At 35.9% G+C, this 24,397-nt stretch overlaps 1 protein-coding gene across 1 annotated transcript in view; it reads right to left on the bottom strand.

Moving 5' to 3' along the window:
* The window catches only part of BubR1 (Bub1-related kinase), a 162,439-nt gene that overhangs the window by 23,742 nt on the left and 114,300 nt on the right, over positions 1–24,397 (bottom strand). Inside the window, exon 3 of the mRNA XM_067781426.1 lies at positions 21,581–24,181. Coding sequence (XP_067637527.1) covers positions 21,581–24,181 — 2,601 coding nt within the window. The remainder of the gene's footprint in view (positions 1–21,580; positions 24,182–24,397) is intronic.

Here is a 24,397-nt window from a genome sequence, read left to right as displayed (position 1 = left end):
ACAGGGGTGGACCATAATGAAAGGAGTGTTAGATGCGTTGGTTCCACATTACAATTAGAGAGATGGTTTGTGTCATGTGGGGACACATTGCAAGCGGGGCATACATTTTGTATGCGGGGTTGATTCTGGATAGGTAAGAGTTTAGCCTGTTACAGTATCAAGAACGAAGTTGAGCTAGAGTGATTCGCGTTTCCCTGGGGAGTATGCGTTCCTCTTCCGCAAGTTTTGGGTACTGTTCTTTGAGTACTGGATTTACCGCGCAATTCCTGGCATAAAGGTCCGACGCCTGTTTGTGGAGTTCACTGGTGCCTATTTCCTCATAATGCTTACGGAGATGACTCCTTAAGCCCCTAGGCGGTGTTGGCTCATCAATCAGATGTCTGTTGGAATGCCCAGGTTTCTGGGTATTCAACAGGAACTGTTTGGTTAGCATCTCATTTCTCTCCCTGATGGGGAGTATTCTCGCCTCATTATATAGATGGTGTTCTGGGCACATAAGAAGACAGCCCGTGGCGGTTCTGACAGCAGTATTTTGGCAGGCCTGTAGCTTTTTCATTGAGTAATATTTAGGCTTGGCGACCATATAGGGGACGCGTAGCATGCAATCGGCTGAACAATTGCTTTGTAAGTGGTAATGAGCGTTTCCTTGTCTTTTCCCCAAGTACTGCCAGCAAGAGATTTGAGGATTTTATTACGGCTCTGGATTTTCGGTACAATTGCGGCTGCATGCTCACCAAAATGTAGATCCTGATCAAACGTCACACCCAAGATTTTTGGGTGTATGACAGTTGGTAGCGTAGTGCCATCGACGTGGATGTTCCAAATGGTCGACATTTGGGACGTCCAGGTTGTAAATAAGGTCGCGGAGGATTAAGTCGGTTAAAAAAAAAAAATTATAAAACATTTTTTGTATTTTTTCGACTTAAAATTCATAAAGTTAAGAGGTTATGGAAAATGGGTTAAAAAAAAATTTATTAAAAATGTGATTTTTTGAGGGGAGAATATGAAAAAGGCACCCCGGTGACTCGTTGGCCGAACTAGGGTTAAACAAAAGTGGGGATAGGACACCACCCTTTTTTAATTCTTCTTGGTTTTGATGTTTCGTTTCTAAATTGCACCGATGCCTGCCGACCACACAGATAATTTGCGGTCCACCTTTTAAGACATGGGGGAAGGGTGGACCCTTCCAGGTCTTGCAGTAACGTGCCATGGTTGACCGTATCAAAAGCTGTTGATAGGTCTAGCGCTACGAGTACTGTTCTGTGGTGGGGGTTTTGATTTAAATCGCAATTTATCTGGGAGCTAATGGCATTTAGCGCATTGGTGGTGCTATGGAGTTTTCTGAAGCCATGCTGATGACAGGCTAGTTGCAAATTTGCTTTGAAGTAGGGGAACGAAATGGCTTCAAGCGTCTTGGCTACTGGCGATAGGAGAGATATCGGGCGATATGACTCTCCTATATTAGCTGGTTTCCCAGGCTTTAGTAGCGGGGCCACCTTGGCCATTTTCCATTTTTCGGGAATGACAAAGGTGGAAAGAGACAGGTTGAAGACATGCGCTAAATATTTGAAACCCTCTTTCCCTAGGCTTTTAAGCATCGGCATGGCTATGCCGTCTGGGCCCACAGCTTTGGATGGTTTAGCATGACCGATGGCATCCTCAACTTCTCTGGCGGTTATGGTAATTGGTGACGCGCTGAATTTATGTTTATGTGCGTGTCTGTTGGCCCTCCGTCTATCTTTGTCGACCGTAGAATGCATTATATATTGTCGGCAGAAAGCGGTCGCGCATTTTTTCGCATCCGACAGCTCTTTATCGCTAAACGCGTTGGAAACTTTGTCAGTGTGCCTAGACGGATTCGATAGGGACTTTACGGTGGACCAAAGTTTACCTACACCGGCAGAGAGGTTACAACCGCTTACTTAGGTGCGCCTCCCATTGCGCCCGCTTGTGTTCATGCACAAGCAATCTGATGCGTCATATCGCCCGATATGCCTTATTTGGGGGTTGCCGGATTCGAGCTGTCCTATAAGGTAACGTTCTCTCGCTAAATTTGCGGCCTCCACCGGAAAGTGGGGCCGAATTTCGGGAATTGTACCGGCGGGAATGGAGCGAGCCGAGGCGGATTCAATGACCTTGCGGAAAGCACGCTCCCCTTGGCGGGCATCAGTCGGGATAGGGGGCAGCAAGTGGTTGTTTTTAAAGTTTATGAAAGTGCGTTTTTCTGTGACGATGAAGTCGGCGGTTCGCTCGAGCGAAATAAGTATAGGCAGGTGGTCGGATGCCAATGTTACCATCGACTGCCAGTTGACGCAGTTCACGAGTTCTGCGCTCACGATTGATATATCCGGCGAACTGTGACAGCTTCCTACCATACGAGTGGAGGCGTCTCCGTTCATTGTGCAGAACGTCGTTATTAAGGGCCTCATTATCTATTACGAAACGAACGTTCGTTACACCTCAGAGACGAATCGCTGGTGTATTTGGACTATGTTAAACGATGGTAAAATATAATTTGACAATTGCTTCCGCCTTCCTGTTTGGGATAAAGTAAGAAACGTAAAGCCCGAACAAAAATGATAAAGAATACCATTGCTAGACAGAATCGTTCTTCTGAGCTATCGTTCGCAATACAGAATGAAGCCCTTAAATTAATTGATCTATATTAATTTTCTGAAAAATTATGCCAAGTGAGTATTTCTTTTTTTATTGTTTTGTTTTAATAACTTGGTGAGATCGATGATGCAAATTCCTATGGTTTTATTTAGCTTGACTCTGTGTAGCGGCCGGCCGGCCTTTGTGAACGAATGTCGTCATTAAAATTTAAGTAACTTCCCGATAACTTGGAATATAGTTCAGAACCCGATGAAAATGCAATGATAAGTGTAGGGTTCTTATTATTTTTATTCAACTTTGTATTTTAGTTACTTTGAACTTTGTAATTTTAAAATGTTTTATCAATATTTTAATTTTCAATATTGATTTTTCAATTTTCAAAAATTTTCATTGTGGTGAAAAATTTAAAAAGATATTGACGCATACATTTTGGCGTATTCTTTATTGAAAAAGTTTCTTTATATATAAAATTAAAAGTGGTTTCAATCACCACACTGGCGATCCTGACATTAGCTAATAAAATTATAAATGTAAGGCGCGATAACCTCCGAAGAGATCTAAGGCCGAGCTTCTCTTCCAATTTGCGTCGTGCTCCTCTTGATTTTCCCTACAAATTGGCCGGACGGGACCTACATGTTTTATGCCGACTCCGAACGGCATCTGCAAGGCAGATGAGTTTTTACTGAGAGCTTTTCAATGCAGAAATACACCCGGAGCGCTTGCCAAACACTGCCGAGGGGCGACCCCGCTTAGAAAAATTTTCTTCTAATTTAAAAACCTTATTTCTAAAATTTTGATGTTGCTTTGTCCGGGGTGCGAACCCAGGGCATACGGTGTGGTAGGCGGAGCACGCTACCATCACAGCACGGTGGCCGCCGTAATTAAGTAAAAAATAAACATTTTTGATGTGTGTGCGATAAATTAACAAATCATGCTTTTAAAGTCGTTGTGGCAGCACCCAAAGATCCAACCTTGGGGCCGTTGCAGTGCAGTTAAACTTTTGCATTTTAACAAATCACAACAAGATAATAAGATACAAAAACATACGTGACAAAAACGAACAATACCAATAACAGTGCGATATTTGTGTAAAAAATTTTAAAACAAAGTCGGTTTTAAATAGACATAAACTATATGATAGCGGCGAAAAGGCCAATAAATGTGATCTTTGTGATAAGCGATTTATACATGCTGCGTACTTGAACCAGCATATGCGTACTCATACCGGTGAAAACCCATATAAATGCAAATACTACAAACAAGTGCACTGAATCCGCATTTACGTCTACATCTGGGTGATAATATACACAGATGTAATTTTGTCCCTTAGCTTTTCGTTTGGCTTCGGAGTTACGGTTACACTCAACTACACATAGAGATGAAGATCCAGAGACGCGTGAGCGAAATATGGCAGTTTTAAGGGAAGAAGAGGTTAAATTGAAAGTATATAGAACAAAAATATGATTTATAAACCTTGAATACTATATGAAGTAAATAAAGAGATTGTTTAGTTGAAGTATTGCGATATATTGAGGAATTAAAGCCAGAAGATGAGAAGGAGTTGGAAGATTTATTTGACAGTTACTTCGATCGAGGAAAAACGAATATTAAGCTAAAGCGTAACATCAACAAATTCCACTGTGAAATTATCAACAGCCAACACAATTTAAAAGTACTCAAGTGGTGTCAAAACTTTATCATCATTCATAGGCAGAACCTTCAAACGCTTAAAAAACAACAAAAGCAATTATTATCCTCGAATAACTTAAAGGAGAAGCAGCAGCAACAGCAACAACTACAAACACAACACCATCAAAAGCCATTGCATAAGTATCAGTTACGGCAACAAACTAAATATTCGCAAGTATTTGAATAAAAATATCATCTTTTATGTATGTATACTAAAATATAGATATATTATTATTATTGTAAACTCTCTTTTCATAGATTTACTAGTTAATTTTACTGTTTTGTTAGTGAACTCTCTTTTCATTTAATTCAATGTTTCGTTCACCACAACATAATACACAAACATCTACACTTTCTAATAATCTAAATGATTCATTTATAAATATACCAAATGACACTTTACAACAAAATATTACAAATCAGTATGATAATTACAATCGAAACGAAATTTCAGCAACATCAGTCAAACTTCCACAATTTTGGACTAGTTGTCCAGAAGCGTGGTTTACACATGCTGAAACACAATTTAGTACAAAAAATATAACCCCAGAGAATACCAAATACGAACACATTATAACAGCACTTCCAGAAGAAGTAATAGTAACAATTTTAGATTTTATCCAAAATCCACCCCTCACTAACAAGTTTAGTGAACTTAAAAAAGTTTTGATAGAAAGACATTCACTTAGTGAAAATTCAAAGCTAGACAAAATTTTAAGTGATTCAGAAATGGGTGATCGAAAGCCTTCTGAGTTTTATCGGTCATTAGTTTTGTTAGCCGGTTCAAATTTTAGTGAAAATATTTTAAAGAGAATTTGGTTGAGAAAACTCCCCAAAAATTTAAATGCCATTTTCGCTAGCTCAAGTTCTGACAATATTAGCCGTGTTTTTTTCACACGCGTATACGTTTACGTTTGTCCTAATAAATTTCAATACGCATTATACTCAGATGTAACTGAAATATGCGTCTTTGTTTCACCCTCTACACTAATTCTATGTATTCTATGTGTGTCCACAATTCATCGCAACTGATTCAGCTATATGTTATACCCTATGGCCATCAGAGCGTTGTGTCTCCGCTTTTCGGTACACCCTGTTGCTGTAGCTAGTTGTTTAACCAGAGCCGCTAGATGGGTCTCCTAAGCATTATCTAAACGAGGATAGGTGTTTTTTTTCACGCGCAAACGAAACGTATACGCGTGTAAAAAAAAACACGGCTAATAAATTTACAACATTATTAAAAGAGTTTCCGTCACTTATTTCACAGCCAGATTATACTAAACCTGTTAAACATACAACAGTACATCGACTTGTAACAGAAGGTAGTCTTCCATTTTCTAAGCCCAGGGGCTTAGATCCGGTAAAATACAAAGTCGCGAAAACGGAGTTAAAACAGGCATTTGTCGGCCTTCAAATTCTTCAGTAGCATCACCACTTCACCTTGTACCTAAAAAAAGAGTTGAATGATTGGCGTCCATGTGGTGATTTTAGAAGACTGAATATTGTAACTGTTCCCGATCGTTATCCGGATTTTAATATGAACCTTCATAATAAAAATATATTTTCAAAATTAGATTTAGTGAAGGCATATCACCAAATTCCTATGGCTGAAGAAGATATTTATAAAACTGTTATTACAACTCCTTTCGGTATGTTTAAATTCATGAGAATGCCTTTCGGACTTAGAAATTCTTCACAAACCTTTCAAAGATTCATAAATGAGGTAGTAGGTGACTTAGATTTTGTATACGCTTACATCGACGACTTACTTATTGCATGTAAAGACGAAGAACAACATTTAAAAGATTTACGTATCTTTTTTCAACGCCTTACAGAGTACGGTTTAAACATTAAACCAAGTAAATGTACTTTTGGTGTACCAAGTATTGAGTTTTTAGGATATAACATTTCTGGAACAGGTATTTGACCTTCTGATGAAAAGGTATCAGCTATTCGCAAAATGCAACGTCCAAAATCAGTTAAGCAGGCACAGAAATTTATTGGTATGGTAAATTATTATCATATATACATTCCAAAACTAGCAGAATTTACAAACAAAATTTATGATCTAATTAACAAAGTAAGTGAGAAACGTGACAAAACTTTGGTATGGGACCAGAATTCGAATGAAGCGTTTGAATGCATTAAAGATAAATTTGCATCTAAGATATTGTTAAATTATTTTAACAAAGATGCTAAATTATCTTTAACAGTAGATGCATCTAACACAGCGATTGGGGGCGTTATACAACAAAATTACAATAGCAAAATTGAACCTATTGCATTCTTTTCTAAAAACCTTTCTCCAACTGAAATTAAATATAGTGCTTTTGATAGGCAGTTATTGGCGATTTACTTAAATATAAAACATTTTAGATATCTTTTGGAAGGACGACAATTTACAGTTGATACGGACCATAAACCTTTCACTTCTTTAAATTCAAAAACAGAACGAAGTCCTAGACAAACGAGACACTTGGAATTTATAGCACAATTTACTGATGACATACAATACATTGAAGGAGAAACCAATGTTGTAGCAGATACGCTATCTAGAGCTTTTGAGGTTAATGCAATATATAATACAGAACTGAATTTTAAAATTTTACAAACTGAACAACAAAAAGATGATGACTTAAATCAACTTGTATCTGATTCTCAATATCTAAATTTAAAACTAATTAGTATTCCCATTTTAAATTTTAACATTTGGTTTGAAATTTCAGGAGAAACTCCTAGGCCATTTGCAGGGCCGTAGAGAGAAACTCCGGACCCCCTATAAAAAATCCACTAATACATTTGATTAACTTGAATTAACGACGTCTCATTGATGAATCATTATTGATGGATTACATCAAAAAAATTTTTCCCACATCAACTAAATGATTTTTGGACTAAGAGCTGAAAATAAAATTAACACAGAATATTTACTATTTATACTGTTTTATTGCAACGTATAAATAAAATTCTCTTTTAATAGCCAAATATTGTTTCAAATAATCTTTTCTAGTTATTTGGTAACAATTTAATACATTTCTGATAAATTTAATAATGATTATAAGTTTTAATTACGCAATATAGAAAGTTCGGATATCAAAGAGTGGCTTTACTTGGTTTTTTAGCTGCAAAATTTTTATAATAATTTCAAAATTTAACTGTCTTGCCAAAACGGATTCAACACAAAGCATGACAAGTCCGAAAACTCGCTCTTTAGATGAACACAATCTATGAAAGTTTTTGATTCTTGAAAGGACGCTGAAGGAACGTTCTGCACTAGCTACAGTGACAGGTATAGTGCAAAAGATACGTAAAGCAACGCAAATGTTGTGGAAAATCGTATACAAATTTTGAATATAGATGGCATTTAGCAATTCCAATGGTGACAGACCTATATCAAATTTTGTTTCGTAAATGTGTTCCAAGTGAATTAATTCGCATTCTAAGCTTTGAGAAATGTCCGACTTGTATTTTTCGACAAATTTTGCTGCGCTCTCCCGAACCGTAGTTTCATCCATGACTTCAAATTGCCACAAAAAGGAAAACGTCTCGCTCAAATTTCTCATAGCTGCAAATCGTTCAGTAATGCCAGCGATTACCGAATCAACGATCACCAGGAATGTATTGTTTTTAAAATCAGACTCTGAATCATCCGTAATCATCTCATTTAAATTATCTTCAGAACTTCTTTTGGGTTTCCTCTTTCGAATTTCCGGAAACTTTGGCGAGATGTTCAATTGAATAGCAACTGTTTTGCATTCGTTTAAAATAGTTTCCCATTGAAATTGAAATTATTTCCCTGATCAACTTCAAATCAGCTAATAAGGCATCTAGTTGTCGGACCTCAACATCTATGATGGCGTCTCTAGCTTGGAGGACCACGTTTCTTTCATTAATGGCAGTCAGTATTTTGAACCAAATTGAGGACAGCAAGATACATTCGAACTTGTTGATGTACTTGAGAATGCCGGTAACATCTCCGTATGCTGCGCTGTCAAATTTGGCTTTTGGCTGAAAGACTATGAAGAGAGCTCGGTACATTTTTTTGAGGATGTCCCATCGTTGTGGAGTGCTGCTGAAAATAGTAAAACATTCTTGTACAACTCCGAAGAAAGTAATTGCAGCCGTACAACATTCTGCAGCATCAACACTACATAAATTTAGACTGTGGGTTGCACAAGGTGAGTAATCAGCATTCGAGTTTTTGTCGAGAATGTGACGTAGTGCTCCGTTGTAAGCTCCTTTCATATTGGCGCCGTTATCGTACCCTTGTCCACGACAATCTTCAATCAAGTATGGCAAATTAGATCAGCGCTTTTCTGACCAGTTTTTTGGTTACAATTTACGAAAGCTAAAAACCGTTCTTGAATTGTAAAATTGTTGCTTTCGAACTGAAATGGAGTTAGCCCAAAATGAACGTAGTCAACGTGACTAGCATCAGGCATATCATCAATGATAATAGCAAAATACTTGGCTTTCTTGCCTTGATCTAATATAGTTTCCCTAACGTGCTTTGCACACATTTCTATAAACTCGTTCTGAATGAAAGATAGCGAACTTGTAAACGTTTGTGCTGCTGTTGTGAAATCTTAACTTTCTCCAAATGATCTCTAAGTATCGGATCATATTGGCTTATGAGATCTTAGATGCCCAAAAAATGTCCATCGTTTCGTTCACCAAGATATATATTTTCGCCTTTGAAAGCTAGGCCTCTTTCAACCAACAATAAAATAGTGTCCAAAATTCTAAATAAAATTTCTTTCCACTTTTGAGTTTCAGTGATTAGCTGTTCATTGATAAGTGTATCAATTGTAGCCTCCTTTTGAATTATGGCTTCTTCCCACCCACAATTTCGAATATCCGCCAGGACAACAAATTTTAAGTCGATTTAAAGTATTGGTGCTTAACAGACGACATGGTTGGCAATAAAAAGCATTGCTACTGGCACTCCACACTAACCAATCACGCTCCACTTTCTCTCCATTTGGAAAGATTCTATTTAACAACGAGGTAGGAAATGCCTCGTCATGACAATCACGTGGAAAAATAACAGGACACTTTTGATGACCTAGACGAATTATTTCGTTGACTTCTTCAGATCGCAAAAACCCATTATTCACGGTACTGATATCGAAGTCGTTTAAATAATCTGGACTTTGATACAGAGTTGGTGGTATTTTTGGAAGACTTTTTAAAGATGAACCTTCATCAGTGTCACCATGAAAACTTTACCAATTCTGATTCATGTAAACATACATTTTTGTTTGATGTTTTTATTGTCTCCTCAGGCCCAGGCAAAAAATCATTATCAATATTCGTTGCTTTTGAAATTCGGCTTAAAATTTGCACATGGAACAACTAAAGACTCTCCTGAATTAAAAAAAATGTCTTAGTACCTCTAAATCGCGGGCCCCATGAGACACCCCGGGCCCGGGGGGATACCCCCCATCACCCCCTCGTCCGTAATTTGAGTAATTTGCGAAAAACAGTATTTGATCTTTTACATAGAATAGCACATCCGGGTGCAAGAGCTACACGACGGCTCATAATTAAAAAATATTATTGGCCTAATATGAATAAGGATATTAATATTTGGTCAAAAGAGTGTCTTAATTGTCAAAAGTCTAAACTTTATAGTCATACAAAATCCCCTGTTGTCAAAATACAAATTCCCAAGAATAGATTTGAACACATCCATTTAGATATAGTTGGACCATTACCTATTTCAAAAGGACATCGCTATATTTTAACGATTATTGAAAGATTTACCCGTTGGCCTGAAGCATATGCATTAAAAGATATTTCAGCAACTACAATTGCAAATAAATTTTTTAGAGAATATATTTCTCGGTTTGGAGTTCCGTTAAAGATAACTGATCAAGGTAGCCAATTTACATCGAAATTGTTTTCAGAGTTAACTAAATTACTTGGTAGTCACCAAATTACAACATCCGCATATCACCCTCAAGGAAATGGTACGGTTGAAAGGTTTCATAGACAATTAAAGACTACTATAATAGCTAGAGAGGACACAAATAATTGGTATAACGAGTTACCTGTCATATTACTTGGTTTGCGATCTATTTACAAAGAAGATATTTCGGCTACACCAGGGGAAATGGTTTTCGGTCAGAATTTACGTTTGCCAGGGGAACTTGTTGTGTCATCAGCTAAAAATTTCTCAATAACTGAAATTTTAAGTAATTTACATACGTGAACATTTTCGAAATGTTAGATCAAATTTAAGTCATCATAAAGATTCTGATACTGGAATTTACGTTCCAAAAGATCTTCAAACCTGTAAATTTGCATTTGCTCGAGTCATTAATAAACATTCATTACAATAACCATATGAAAGACCTTACAAAATTGTGGAAGAAGATCAAAGATGTTTTACACTTGAAATAGATAATAATATTAAAACTATTCCTATTTTTTTTTTTTATTGATAGATTAAAACCTGCAATAATTGAAACAACAGACACAAACAACACCAAGAATTTACATAAAAAGAGTTACGTTCAATTTGTTTAATGTTAAATTTTCTTGAAGGGGGAGTAATGTAGGGTTCTTATTATTTTTATTTAACTTTGTATTTTAGTTACTTTGAATTTTGTAATTTTAAAATGTTTTATCAATATTTTAATTTTCAACATTGATTTTTCAATTTTCAAAAATTTTCATTGTGGTGAAAAATTAAAAAAGATATTGATGCATACATTTAGGCGTATTCTTTATTGAATAAAAGTTTCTTTATATATAAAATTAAAAGTGGTTTCAATCACCACAAAAATCTCCGATAGGTGGCGCATGGATCGAAATATTTCAAAAAATCGTATTTGTGGTCCGATTTGGTTCATATTTGGAACACATATTACACACAGAAATAGAAATCACTTTATGAAAAAAAAAAATCCTGCTAGGTGCGGCAAGGATCGAGATATTAAAAATACTCGTATTTGTGGTCCGATTTGGCTCATATTTAGAAGAAGTATTACATACAGTCCGGTAGAAGTGACATCAAAATACTTTGGAGTTCGAGGAGGGACAAGCATATGTGGCGCCGAATCCCGAAAGTCTTTGGAAGGATTATGTATTGAGGACTTAGATTGTAACAAATTGTCCGGAAAGAGCCCTTGTAATAATGATTCACTAAATGAACTAAATATAATGAGAAATAATAGGCAATTAAATAAAGACCAAAAACTTGAAAAAAAGTAATTAAAAAAATTTTAAGTTAAATTAAGTAATAATAATACTGTAAGTGAAATTCCTCTGTTTAGGGGTTTCTTCTATATACGGGGCTGTGTTCTCAGGTGCCATATTTGTTCATAATGTTTGCAGAGATGACTTCCTAAGCCTTTGGGAAGCGGGGCCTCTTCGATCAGATGTATATTAGGATGCCAAGGTTTCTGGGTATTCAAAGGAAACTGTTTGTTCAACATTTCGTTTCTCTTCCTAATGCGGAGTACTCTCGCCTCACTTTGTAGATGATAAGGACACAGCCCATAGCGGTTCTGAGGGCAGTGTTTTGGCAGGCTTGTATTTTCTTCTCGTGAGAAACCTTCAGGCGCAATAACAAGCCGATTACAAACCGGCGATAATTATTTGTTATCGATAACTAGCCGATTATAAAACCATAAAAAGCCGACGAAGCTCTTCTCAAAGCATTTCTTGAAGAATAATTGCGTGGCAATGACGTTGAATACAACCATGTGAACTTTAAAAATCTCAAAGGTTGGAGAATCCAACTGTTGGATATCAAACTGTGTAAAAAGTTATTTCCAGTAAAATTTAATATAGGCGGTATGTTATTTATGAATTTAAAATTGTTTGAACCTAAAGGGCAATTTTCAATGTAAAACTTTGAGTTAAACATGGGCCCGTATCGCGTTTTACGATCCGTGATCGAAATCAAGTCTTCAAATTCAAATGGCTCAAATGGTGAATCGGATTATTGAAATATTTAAGCTAGGAATCAAGAATGGGCTTTAGATCCACAATTTATTCTCATTTTTACAAATAGTTGGACAGTTTCATATTTATCGTTTAAGTTTTCTGTACGTGATCGTTGAACACGATACGGTCCTGCATACAACAGACGTGTTCATGTTCAAACATGTTTTGGGTTTTATTAGAGTAATATTTATAATTATTTGAATATAAAATAGTACCATTGTTTAAGAGTTTGAATATTTTAAATAAATCCGGATATTTTTAATATAAGCAATTTCTGCTAGTTGTGTTAAGGTTTTTTGGATTTAATGGCCATTATATATGAAAATTGAGCATTTTCTCAGAATCAAGTTTCTGAATAAAAGTTGGCTTGTTTGTAGCAAAAAAAACACAAAGTACCCACCATGTACTAATAAACCCGGCTTTTACTCGTTTGACTTTTATGAATAGGGTCCAACATTTTTATTACTACCTTTATATTAAGTCCCTTTCATGTTTGTCGCCTCATTTCCATGCCAATTTTTAACCCACGGAAGTCTTTCTCGGTAACTTCCCGTTAAGCTAGACACTTCATACTTAGAACATAGTTCCGATCTGGGGGACATTACAATGCAAGTGAAAAAAATCCGCTAGGTGGCGCACGGATCGAGATATACAGAAATTCATTTTAAAATGGAAATCTTGCGATCGATTTTTGAGTAACTTGCCGGTGAGCTAGAGACTTGAAACTTGGGCCGAGGGTCAGAACCCGGTGACAATGCAACATTTGATCAAAAAAAAATTCGCTAGGTGGCACGCGGATGGAGATAGTAAGAAAACAAATTTTAATTTGGGAATCTTTCAATCCATTTTTAACTAACTTCCCGGTTACCTAGAGACTTGAAACTTGGCACTAAGTTAGAGGCCTGGTGACAATACAACTTATAGAAAACAAACTTCCGCTAGGTGGCGCGCTAGTCAAGATAACTGCAAATCCTTTAAAAACGGGGGGAATCTTGCGATCAATTTTCGAGTAACTTCCCGATGGGCTAGAGACATGAAACTTGGGCCGTAAGTCAGAACTCGGTGACAATGCAATATTTTATCAAAAAAATTCCGGTAGGTGGCGCATGGATCGAGATATATTGAGAAAACTAGTTTTATATTGGGAATCTTGCAATGGATGTTTAACTAGCTTCCTGGATATCTAGAGACTTCAAACCTGGAATATAGTTCAAAGCTCGGGAACAGTGCAATGTTGATCAAAAAATTTAAGCTACGCAACGCACAAATCGAACTATTTAGAAGATTAAGCCATACCTTATGGCTAGCCTCCTGAGCGTTGTAGAATTCCACCTCGTTGAAGGCCCAACTCAATGCACGTCCTTGCATACTTTCAGGCGTACGCGAATTTCACCACGATTTTCAGCTGTGCAAAGTAAGTAGCTGACAAACGAGGTGGAATTCCCTTATTATGATATCATGAAGCTTCTTATACTTTGATTTTCTTTAGTGAATTTTTGGGGAGCAATGACCTAACAAGTGTTGAATCACGGATTCTGGTGAATGAACTATTAGTGGTGGTGATGCACCACAGCCAAGAGGTAATTCTCTAAACAAATTATGTTGTTACTAAAAAACATTAAATTTGACACTTGGCTTCAGCATGATTCGTGTTCGTTTGGGCTCTGAGCCAAGTGCTCCACCATTAGGCTACGGCATGCCATGAAATTTCCAGAGAAATATTCAAATATGTATGGACATGAAATATAAAAAAATTCTAAAACCAAAAAGCATTTCAACAAGTTTAGTACAGTGCCGTCCATAAATATTTTTCTTATACAAATAAAAAAAGTAAAGTCCCATCAAAAAAAAAAAAATTTAATTTCGATGACTTTTTATTAGATGAAAATAGATATGGCACGAAATACGTCGCTATCAATAGCAAAAATGATATAGCAGGCCAAGCATTTCCCTCAGTGCACGATTTTTAGATGTGTAAATTGAATAGCTAAAATGATTATTTCAATTGTTTTCCGAAAAAAGCAATTGCTAATTGATTACCATTAGAAAAAAAAAATAAAAATCATGATTTTTTCCGATTATTGAAAAAAAAAAATTCTTTTTTGATTATTTCTCCGCTTTGTTGAAAGAAAAGTTCTCGTATATTGCATGCACGGGTTAATTTCTACATACAAGTACATTTTAGGATGCAAGAGTAATCGTAAGCGCTTATCGAGGCGAATATATACATGCAACATATAGGGCGTATGGTATATGGGCATTGATCTAAACATATTCTCCGGTAAGTATATTATTTTTGATTACTTTTGATTTTTTTTCAATAATCGTAAAATATAATTTTTTTTTTTTGATTCTTTTTTTAATCAATTGAAAAGTAATCATTAAAAATAGAAAATAATGGCAAGTAATCATTAAATGGCGTTTAAAGAAAATAATCAATGGAACGGCTAATCATTACCATTAGTAATCATTATTTAACAGGTCTGTGTGCAACTAACCATAGCAATACACAATGCAAATACAATACAATACACAATGCAAATACAAGACACAAACCCATCTGGTTAAATGCCATTACATCCAACAGATGTCGCTGGGTGATGCACCACAGCCAAGAGAATTGCGGAGACATCTGCTGGACATAATGGTCATATACATATAACCATAAGGGTTTGTGTGTTGTATTTGCAGATTTAGCTATTTTGAACAAATAAATAAAGATAAGAATTTTCACTTAGGAATTACTTAAATTACTAATCAAAGTTGCAATTGCCTTTTTGTAGGCAGTACTAAACAATTGAAAATAAAAAGATGACAAAAAAAATTTAAGGACTACCTTTATATAAATGATATATTGAGAAAACTAGTTTTATATTGGGAATCTTGCAATGGATGTTTAACTAGCTTCCTGGATATCTAGAGACTTCAAACCTGGAATATAGTTCAAAGCTCGGGAACAGTGCAATGTTGATCAAAAAATTTAAGCTACGCAACGCACAAATCGAACTATTTAGAAGATTAAGCCATACCTTATGGCTAGCCTCCTGAGCGTTGTAGAATTCCACCTCGTTGAAGGCCCAACTCAATGCACGTCCTTGCATACTTTCAGGCGTATGCGAATTTCACCATGATTTTCAGCTGTGCAAAGTAAGTAGCTGACAAACGAGGTGGAATTCCCTTATTATGATATCATGAAGCTTCTTATACTTTGATTTTCTTTAGTGAATTTTTGGGGAGCAATGACCTAACAAGTGTTGAATCACGGATTCTGGTGAATGAACTATTAGTGGTGGTGATGCACCACAGCCAAGAGGTAATTCTCTAAACAAATTATGTTGTTACTAAAAAACATTAAATTTGACACTTGGCTTCAGCATGATTCGTGTTCGTTTGGGCTCTGAGCCAAGTGCTCCACCATTAGTTTACGGCATGCCATGAAATTTCCAGAGAAATATTCAAATATGTATGGACATGAAATATAAAAAAATTCTAAAACCAAAAAGCATTTCAACAAGTTTAGTACAGTGCCGTCCATAAATATTTTTCTTATACAAATAAAAAAAGTAAAGTCCCATCAAAAAAAAAAAAATTTAATTTCGATGACTTTTTATTAGATGAAAATAGATATGGCACGAAATACGTCGCTATCAATAGCAAAAATGATATAGCAGGCCAAGCATTTCCCTCAGTGCACGATTTTTAGATGTGTAAATTGAATAGCTAAAATGATTATTTCAATTGTTTTCCGAAAAAAGCAATTACTAATTGATTACCATTAGAAAAAAAAATAAAAATCATGATTTTTTCCGATTATTGAAAAAAAAAATTCTTTTTTGATTATTTCTCCGCTTTGTTGAAAGAAAAATTTTCGTATATTGCATGCACGGGTTAATTTCTACATACAAGTACATTTTAGGATGCAAGAGTAATCGTAAGCGCTTATCGAGGCGAATATATACATGCAACATATAGGGCGTATGGTATATGGGCATTGATCTAAACATATTCTCCGGTAAGTATATTATTTTTGATTACTTTTGATTTTTTTTCAATAATCGTAAAATATAATTTTTTTTTTTTGATTCTTTTTTAATCAATTGAAAAGTAATCATTAAAAATAGAAAATAATGGCAAGTAATCATTAAATGGCGTTTAAAGAAAATAATCAATGGAACGGCTAATGTTGTTGTTGTTGTTGTAGCGATAAGGTTGCTCCCCGAAGGCTTTGGGGAGTGTTATCGATGTGATGGTCCTTTGCCGGATACAAATCCGGTACGCTCCGGTACCATAGCACCATTAAGGTGCCAGCCCGACCATCTCGGGAACGATTTATGTGGCCACATTAAACCTTCAGGCCATTCCCTCCCTCCCTACCTCCAAGTTCCATGAGGAGCTTGGGGTCGCCAGAGCCTCGTCTGTTAGTGAAACAGGATTCGCCGCGGATAGGTGAGGTTGACAATTGGGTTTGGAGAAGCTATATATTGCGCTGGCAACCTGAAAGGTTGCGCTACACAGCCCCTTGAATCTGGTATTTTAGTCGCCTCTTACGACAGGCATACCTACCGCGGGTATATTCTGATCCCCTAACCCGCTGGGGTATGGAACGGCTAATCATTACCATTAGTAATCATTATTTAACAGGTCTGTGTGCAACTAACCATAGCAATACACAATGCAAATACAATACAATACACAAAGCAAATACAAGACACAAACCCATCTGGTTAAATGCCATTACATCCAACAGATGTCGCTGGGTGATGCACCACAGCCAAGAGAATTGCGGAGACATCTGCTGGACATAATGGTCATATACATATAACCAGAAGGGTTTGTGTGTTGTATTTGCAGATTTAGCTATTTTGAACAAATAAATAAAGATAAGAATTTTCACTTAGGAATTACTTAAATTACTAATCAAAGTTGCAATTGCCTTTTTGTAGGCAGTACTAAACAATTGAAAATAAAAAGATGACAAAAAAAAGATAACTGCAAATCCTTTAAAAACGGGGCGAATCTTGCGATCAATTTTCGAGTAACTTCCCGATGGGCTAGAGACATGAAACTTGGGCCGTAAGTCAGAACTCGGTGACAATGCAATATTTTATCAAAAAAATTCCGGTAGGTGGCGCATGGATCGAGATATATTGAGAAAACTAGTTTTATATTGGGAATCTTGCAATGGATGTTTAACTAGCTTCCTGGATATCTAGAGACTTCAAACCTGGAATATAGTTCAAAGCTCGGGAACAGTGCAATGTTGATCAAAAAATTTAAGCTACGCAACGCACAAATCGAACTATTTAGAAGATTAAGCCATACCTTATGGCTAGCCTCCTGAGCGTTGTAGAATTCCACCTCGTTGAAGGCCCAACTCAATGCACGTCCTTGCATACTTTCAGGCGTATGCGAATTTCACCACGATTTTCAGCTGTGCAAAGTAAGTAGCTGACAAACGAGGTGGAATTCCCTTATTATGATATCATGAAGCTTCTTATACTTTGATTTTCTTTAGTGAATTTTTGGGGAGCAATGACCTAACAAGTGTTGAATCTTGGATTCTGGTGAATGAACTATTAGTGGTGGTGATGCACCACAGCCAAGAGGTAATTCTCTAAACAAATTATGTTGTTACTAAAAAACATTAAATTTGACACTTGGCTTCAGCATGATTCGTGTTCGTTTGGGCTCTGAGCCAAGTGCTCCACCATTAGGCTACGGCATGCCATGAAATTTCCAGAGAAATATTCAAATATGTATGTACATGAAATATAAAAAAATTCTAAAACCAAAAAGCATTTCAACAAGTTTAGTACAGTGCCGTCCATAAATATTTTTCTTATACAAATAAAAAAAGTAAAGTCCCATCAAAAAAAAAAAAATTTAATTTCGATGACTTTTTATTAGATGAAAATAGATATGGCACGAAATACGTCGCTATCAATAGCAAAAATGATATAGCAGGCCAAGCATTTCCCTCAGTGCACGATTTTTAGATGTGTAAATTGAATAGCTAAAATGATTATTTCAATTGTTTTCCGAAAAAAGCAATTACTAATTGATTACCATTAGAAAAAAAAAATAAAAATCATGATTTTTTCCGATTATTGAAAAAAAAAAATTCTTTTTTGATTATTTCTCCGCTTTGTTGAAAGAAAAGTTCTCGTATATTGCATGCACGGGTTAATTTCTACATACAAGTACATTTTAGGATGCAAGAGTAATCGTAAGCGCTTATCGAGGCGAATATATACATGCAACATATAGGGCGTATGGTATATGGGCATTGATCTAAACATATTCTCCGGTAAGTATATTATTTTTGATTACTTTTGATTTTTTTTCAATAATCGTAAAATATAATTTTTTTTTTTTGATTCTTTTTTTAATCAATTGAAAAGTAATCATTAAAAATAGAAAATAATGGCAAGTAATCATTAAATGGCGTTTAAAGAAAATAATCAATGGAACGGCTAATCATTACCATTAGTAATCATTATTTAACAGGTCTGTGTGCAACTAACCATAGCAATACACAATGCAAATACAATACAATACACAATGCAAATACAAGACACAAACCCATCTGGTTAAATGCCATTACATCCAACAGATGTCGCTGGGTGATGCACCACAGCCAAGAGAATTGCGGAGACATCTGCTGGACATAATGGTCATATACATATAACCAGAAGGGTTTGTGTGTTGTATTTGCAGATTTAGCTATCTTGAACAAATAAATAAAGATAAGAATTTTCACTTAGGAATTACTTAAATTACTAATCAAAGTTGCAATTGCCTTTTTGTAGGCAGTACTAAACAATTGAAAATAAAAAGATGACAAAAAAAATTTAAGGACTACCTTTATATAAATGATATATTGAGAAAACTAGTTTTATATTGGGAATCTTGCAATGGATGTTTAACTAGCTTCCTGGATATCTAGAGACTTCAAACCTGGAATATAGTTCAAAGCTCGGGAACAGTGCAATGTTGATCAAAAAATTTAAGCTACGCAACGCACAAATCGAACTATTTAGAAGATTAAGCCATACCTTATGGCTAGCCTCCTGAGCGTTGTAGAATTCCACCTCGTTGAAGGCCCAACTCAATGCACGTCCTTGCATACTTTCAGGCGTATGCGAATTTCACCACGATTTTCAGCTGTGCAAAGTAAGTAGCTGACAAACGAGGTGGAATTCCCTTATTATGATATCATGAAGCTTCTTATACTTTGATTTTCTTTAGTGAATTTTTGGGGAGCAATGACCTAACAAGTGTTGAATCACGGATTCTGGTGAATGAACTATTAGTGGTGGTGATGCACCACAGCCAAGAGGTAATTCTCTAAACAAATTATGTTGTTACTAAAAAACATTAAATTTGACACTTGGCTTCAGCATGATTCGTGTTCGTTTGGGCTCTGAGCCAAGTGCTCCACCATTAGGCTACGGCATGCCATGAAATTTCCAGAGAAATATTCAAATATGTATGTACATGAAATATAAAAAAATTCTAAAACCAAAAAGCATTTCAACAAGTTTAGTACAGTGCCGTCCATAAATATTTTTCTTATACAAATAAAAAAAGTAAAGTCCCATCAAAAAAAAAAAAAAATTTAATTATGATGACTTTTTATTAGATGAAAATAGATATGGCACGAAATACGTCGCTATCAATAGCAAAAATGATATAGCAGGCCAAGCATTTCCCTCAGTGCACGATTTTTAGATGTGTAAATTGAATAGCTAAAATGATTATTTCAATTGTTTTCCGAAAAAAGCAATTACTAATTGATTACCATTAGAAAAAAAAATAAAAATCATGATTTTTTCCGATTATTGAAAAAAAAAAATTCTTTTTTGATTATTTCTCCGCTTTGTTGAAAGAAAAATTTTCGTATATTGCATGCACGGGTTAATTTCTACATACAAGTACATTTTAGGATGCAAGAGTAATCGTAAGCGCTTATCGAGGCGAATATATACATGCAACATATAGGGCGTATGGTATATGGGCATTGATCTAAACATATTCTCCGGTAAGTATATTATTTTTAATTACTTTTGATTTTTTTTCAATAATCGTAAAATATAATTTTTTTTTTGATTCTTTTTTTAATCAATTGAAAAGTAATCATTAAAAATAGAAAATAATGGCAAGTAATCATTAAATGGCGTTTAAAGAAAATAATCAATGGAACGGCTAATGTTGTTGTTGTTGTTGTAGCGATAAGGTTGCTCCCCGAAGGCTTTGGGGAGTGTTATCGATGTGATGGTCCTTTGCCGGATACAAATCCGGTACGCTCCGGTACCATAGCACCATTAAGGTGCCAGCCCGACCATCTCGGGAACGATTTATGTGGCCACATTAAACCTTCAGGCCATTCCCTCCCTCCCTACCTCCAAGTTCCATGAGGAGCTTGGGGTCGCCAGAGCCTCGTCTGTTAGTGAAACAGGATTCGCCGCGGATAGGTGAGGTTGACAATTGGGTTTGGAGAAGCTATATATTGCGCTGGCAACCTGAAAGGTTGCGCTACACAGCCCCTTGAATCTGGTATTTTAGTCGCCTCTTACGACAGGCATACCTACCGCGGGTATATTCTGATCCCCTAACCCGCTGGGGTATGGAACGGCTAATCATTACCATTAGTAATCATTATTTAACAGGTCTGTGTGCAACTAACCATAGCAATACACAATGCAAATACAATACAATACACAATGCAAATACAAGACACAAACCCATCTGGTTAAATGCCATTACATCCAACAGATGTCGCTGGGTGATGCACCACAGCCAAGAGAATTGCGGAGACATCTGCTGGACATAATGGTCATATACATATAACCAGAAGGGTTTGTGTGTTGTATTTGCAGATTTAGCTATTTTGAACAAATAAATAAAGATAAGAATTTTCACTTAGGAATTACTTAAATTACTAATCAAAGTTGCAATTGCCTTTTTGTAGGCAGTACTAAACAATTGAAAATAAAAAGATGACAAAAAAAATTTAAGGACTACCTTTATATAAATGGACCAAAAAATAGAAGGCAATTTTTCCTTTAATACATAGTCTTGTCAAAACCCAAAATTCTTTTACGAGAGCTATTGTTAAAGTTTTTTAGTCAAAATTCAACAAGACTATGTCTGTATTAAAGGAAAAATTGCCTTCTATTTTTTGGTCCATTTATATAAAGGTAGTCCTTAAAATTTTTTTATCATCTTTTTATTTCAAATTATTGATATTTTATGTGTGTGCTATTTAAAGATAAGAATGTTTTCCAAGTATGTAAATATATACTAAGTAGTAACTTGCCTGCTTTTGCACGGACCGTGGCGCATTCATTTGCATCATATCGGGTGTATTGACATTACAATGACGATTAGCACTTAATGATAGTGGTGTACGTGCTTCCATACATTCCTTAAAAGCAGAAACTTCATATCGGGGGTGTAATAAACTTTTACCCGGTGGAGTTTGACCAAAAAACTCAAATGAATCATCCAAGTTTGTAGTAGCATTTTTCGCCGCAAACAAAATTGATGATACCTTTGGCAGCTTTGGCATATTATTATGTTGCTCTATTTCGTACTGTGCCATAGTTGGGATGGGAATGCTTGGTAGTGTCTCAGTCTTGTCTTCTTGAAATTTGGCCAATGATCGTGAGTTCAAAAAAAATTTAGATACGGTTTCAGGCTTGTCCTCCTGAAAACGAACGCTACATATTGCCAATCCAGCTGCAGTATCTTCGCGTTCATCCATCCGCGTAAAATTTCCAATTTGCTGTGCCGGAGTAGTTGCAGGGTCAGGTGGAACGTTAGTTTGCGAAATTGGTTGATTTTCAATTGATTCATGCTTGTTTACCGCAGTCGTACTGTTTGATTGTGCTGTTGTAGTGTTAGCTTGTAAATGAATATTTTCGAGCGATGATATCACTTCTGCCGGCATAGTGGATGATTCACGAGATCGCTCTTCAAGTGGCTCTAGCGCGGTTTGAGGAAATAATAGACGTGTTACAATCCCACGTTCACCCTCACCATCAGATGTGCTAATCGATGATTTTGTACCACCTGTTGTATGTGTGCCTTGAGTGGTAGCATGTTCAGAAGTTTCCAAAATAGTTGAAAGCTGTTTTGGCATTAGTGGTGAATAATCAGATGGTTCTTTTATAACATTCTCCTGTTCTTCTATAATCTGTTCAATGGTTGCTGAGGGTTCAGGGCTAGGACTACGGATAACTTCTTCTGGTTGTTGAGGAATAGGTTTTAAAATTGAACCAAATTGACGTAGCGGAGCCACTTTTTGCGACATTTTGGGTGTGCTTACAGATTGAGATTTAATGAATACATTAAATGTTTGCGTTGAGCATGTTTCATCAGCATCAAATAGTGCACCACCCATAGCTCCTTCAGAACCACCATCGTAACCAGTTAATGGCGATTCTTCAGCTACTGATGATTCAGTATATATATCAAATGCAAGTTTGTTTGTAGACGTTGTACTTTTACAACCGACATTCGAAGGTAGTGTGTTCGGCAACGCTGGTGTTTTGAACTTAAGATCTGAAGCAGTGGGCAAAATACCAGCGCTATTCTGACAAATTAATTTTGTTTTACCTACAGAAGTGGTTACAGTAATAACTGGAATATTGTTTGCTGTGTCTTCAAAAATTTTAAATGGGTCTGCCAATTTTATTAGATTTAAATTTGTATCAGATTTTTTGATATTAAAATCTGTATTAGCTGCTAAATCAACATCTTCATGCTTATAAGTACCGATTGTTGGCTGATTGTTTGTTGTGCCTTCGAGTATTTCAAACTTCGTTGCTAGGTTTGTTGGGTTTATTTTTGGTCCAGTAGACTCTGGCATTTCTTTTACGAAAACAAGAGAATCATCTGGCACATTGTTATTTGATATTAATTTAGTTTCTACAGCGCCACCAATTGCATTACGTTCCATAGTATTGCATTCTTTAACGCCACTTAATGCCAAAGTTCTTCTTGACTGCATTATTGACCTTCTTGAAGGAAAAAAACTTTTGCGTCGCTGCACTCGTTCACTGACCATTCCACATGTTGTCTCATCCATATTAGCATCCATTAAAATTGTATCATGACGTCGTAAATAATTCGCCATTAGCTCTTCAAGTTGGTATTCAACCTTTTTTTCGGTATCATATAACTTATTAAAGCATACTTTAAGTCCTTTCATCCTTTCTGGTTCAAAATAAGCATCCAACACAGTAAATTTTTGTGGTTTTGATTGCCTAGCAAAATTCGGATATAGACGTACATTCACATTAATATCGTTACTTTTCCAATAAATATCACGTTTAGCAGTAAATGAATTTGATACACCACGCTTGCGAAGCCAACAATATGCACGGTATTCCTCTGGTTGAAATTCCACATTTGGTCGTGGATACATACAGCTTTTATTATATTGTGGAAAAGTATGTGGGTCTGGCTCATTCTCAGTTGTAACCGGTGTAATCCATTCTTCTTGTGGCAGATTTTTATGCTTAAAATTGTTCGGATATTTAAATGGCATAATATTTTCCTCGCCTATATTAGTAGTTGGTTGTACAGATTTTCTTAAATTATTTATATCATCATCACAGACCATTTCAATGTCCTCATGTATATTAAAACCCAAATCAGTATTCCTAAGCGTTTTTCTAAAAAGTTTTCCCGCCTTTTTCTTGTTGTGCGCTTTATTCCATGGACCTGGTTCTTTAACATTTTCCTGATTTCGTACTGCATCTATAATTGAATGGACGACCGACTTTCCATCATCTTGCGCCAGAATTTCCTGTTCTGTGTTAGTAACCGATATTACGCTTGGAGTAGCATTTTCATCGTTGAATACTGGTATTCGTGTGTTGCTGCTGGCTTGTTGAATGGAAGTGGCATTAGCCTGTGAAAAGTTAAAAAGCAACACATTGAATAATCGTACATATTTAAGAAAGTTGGAAAACCATATAAATACACTTTTTAAATAAATTTAAATTTTTTATATATAAATACGGTCCGCGAGAAAAGATCTCTAACTCGAATGCCCTTTATTTTACACGGCGAGAAGGTAGTGTACGCTAGCTGTTGCATGTTGGCCTGCATAAGGCACAATTACTCT

This window comes from Eurosta solidaginis, chromosome 4, assembly GCF_040869045.1.
Source record: "Eurosta solidaginis isolate ZX-2024a chromosome 4, ASM4086904v1, whole genome shotgun sequence".
NCBI lineage: Eukaryota > Metazoa > Arthropoda > Insecta > Diptera > Tephritidae > Eurosta > Eurosta solidaginis.
This window is presented reverse-complemented; position numbering and strand designations above follow the sequence as displayed.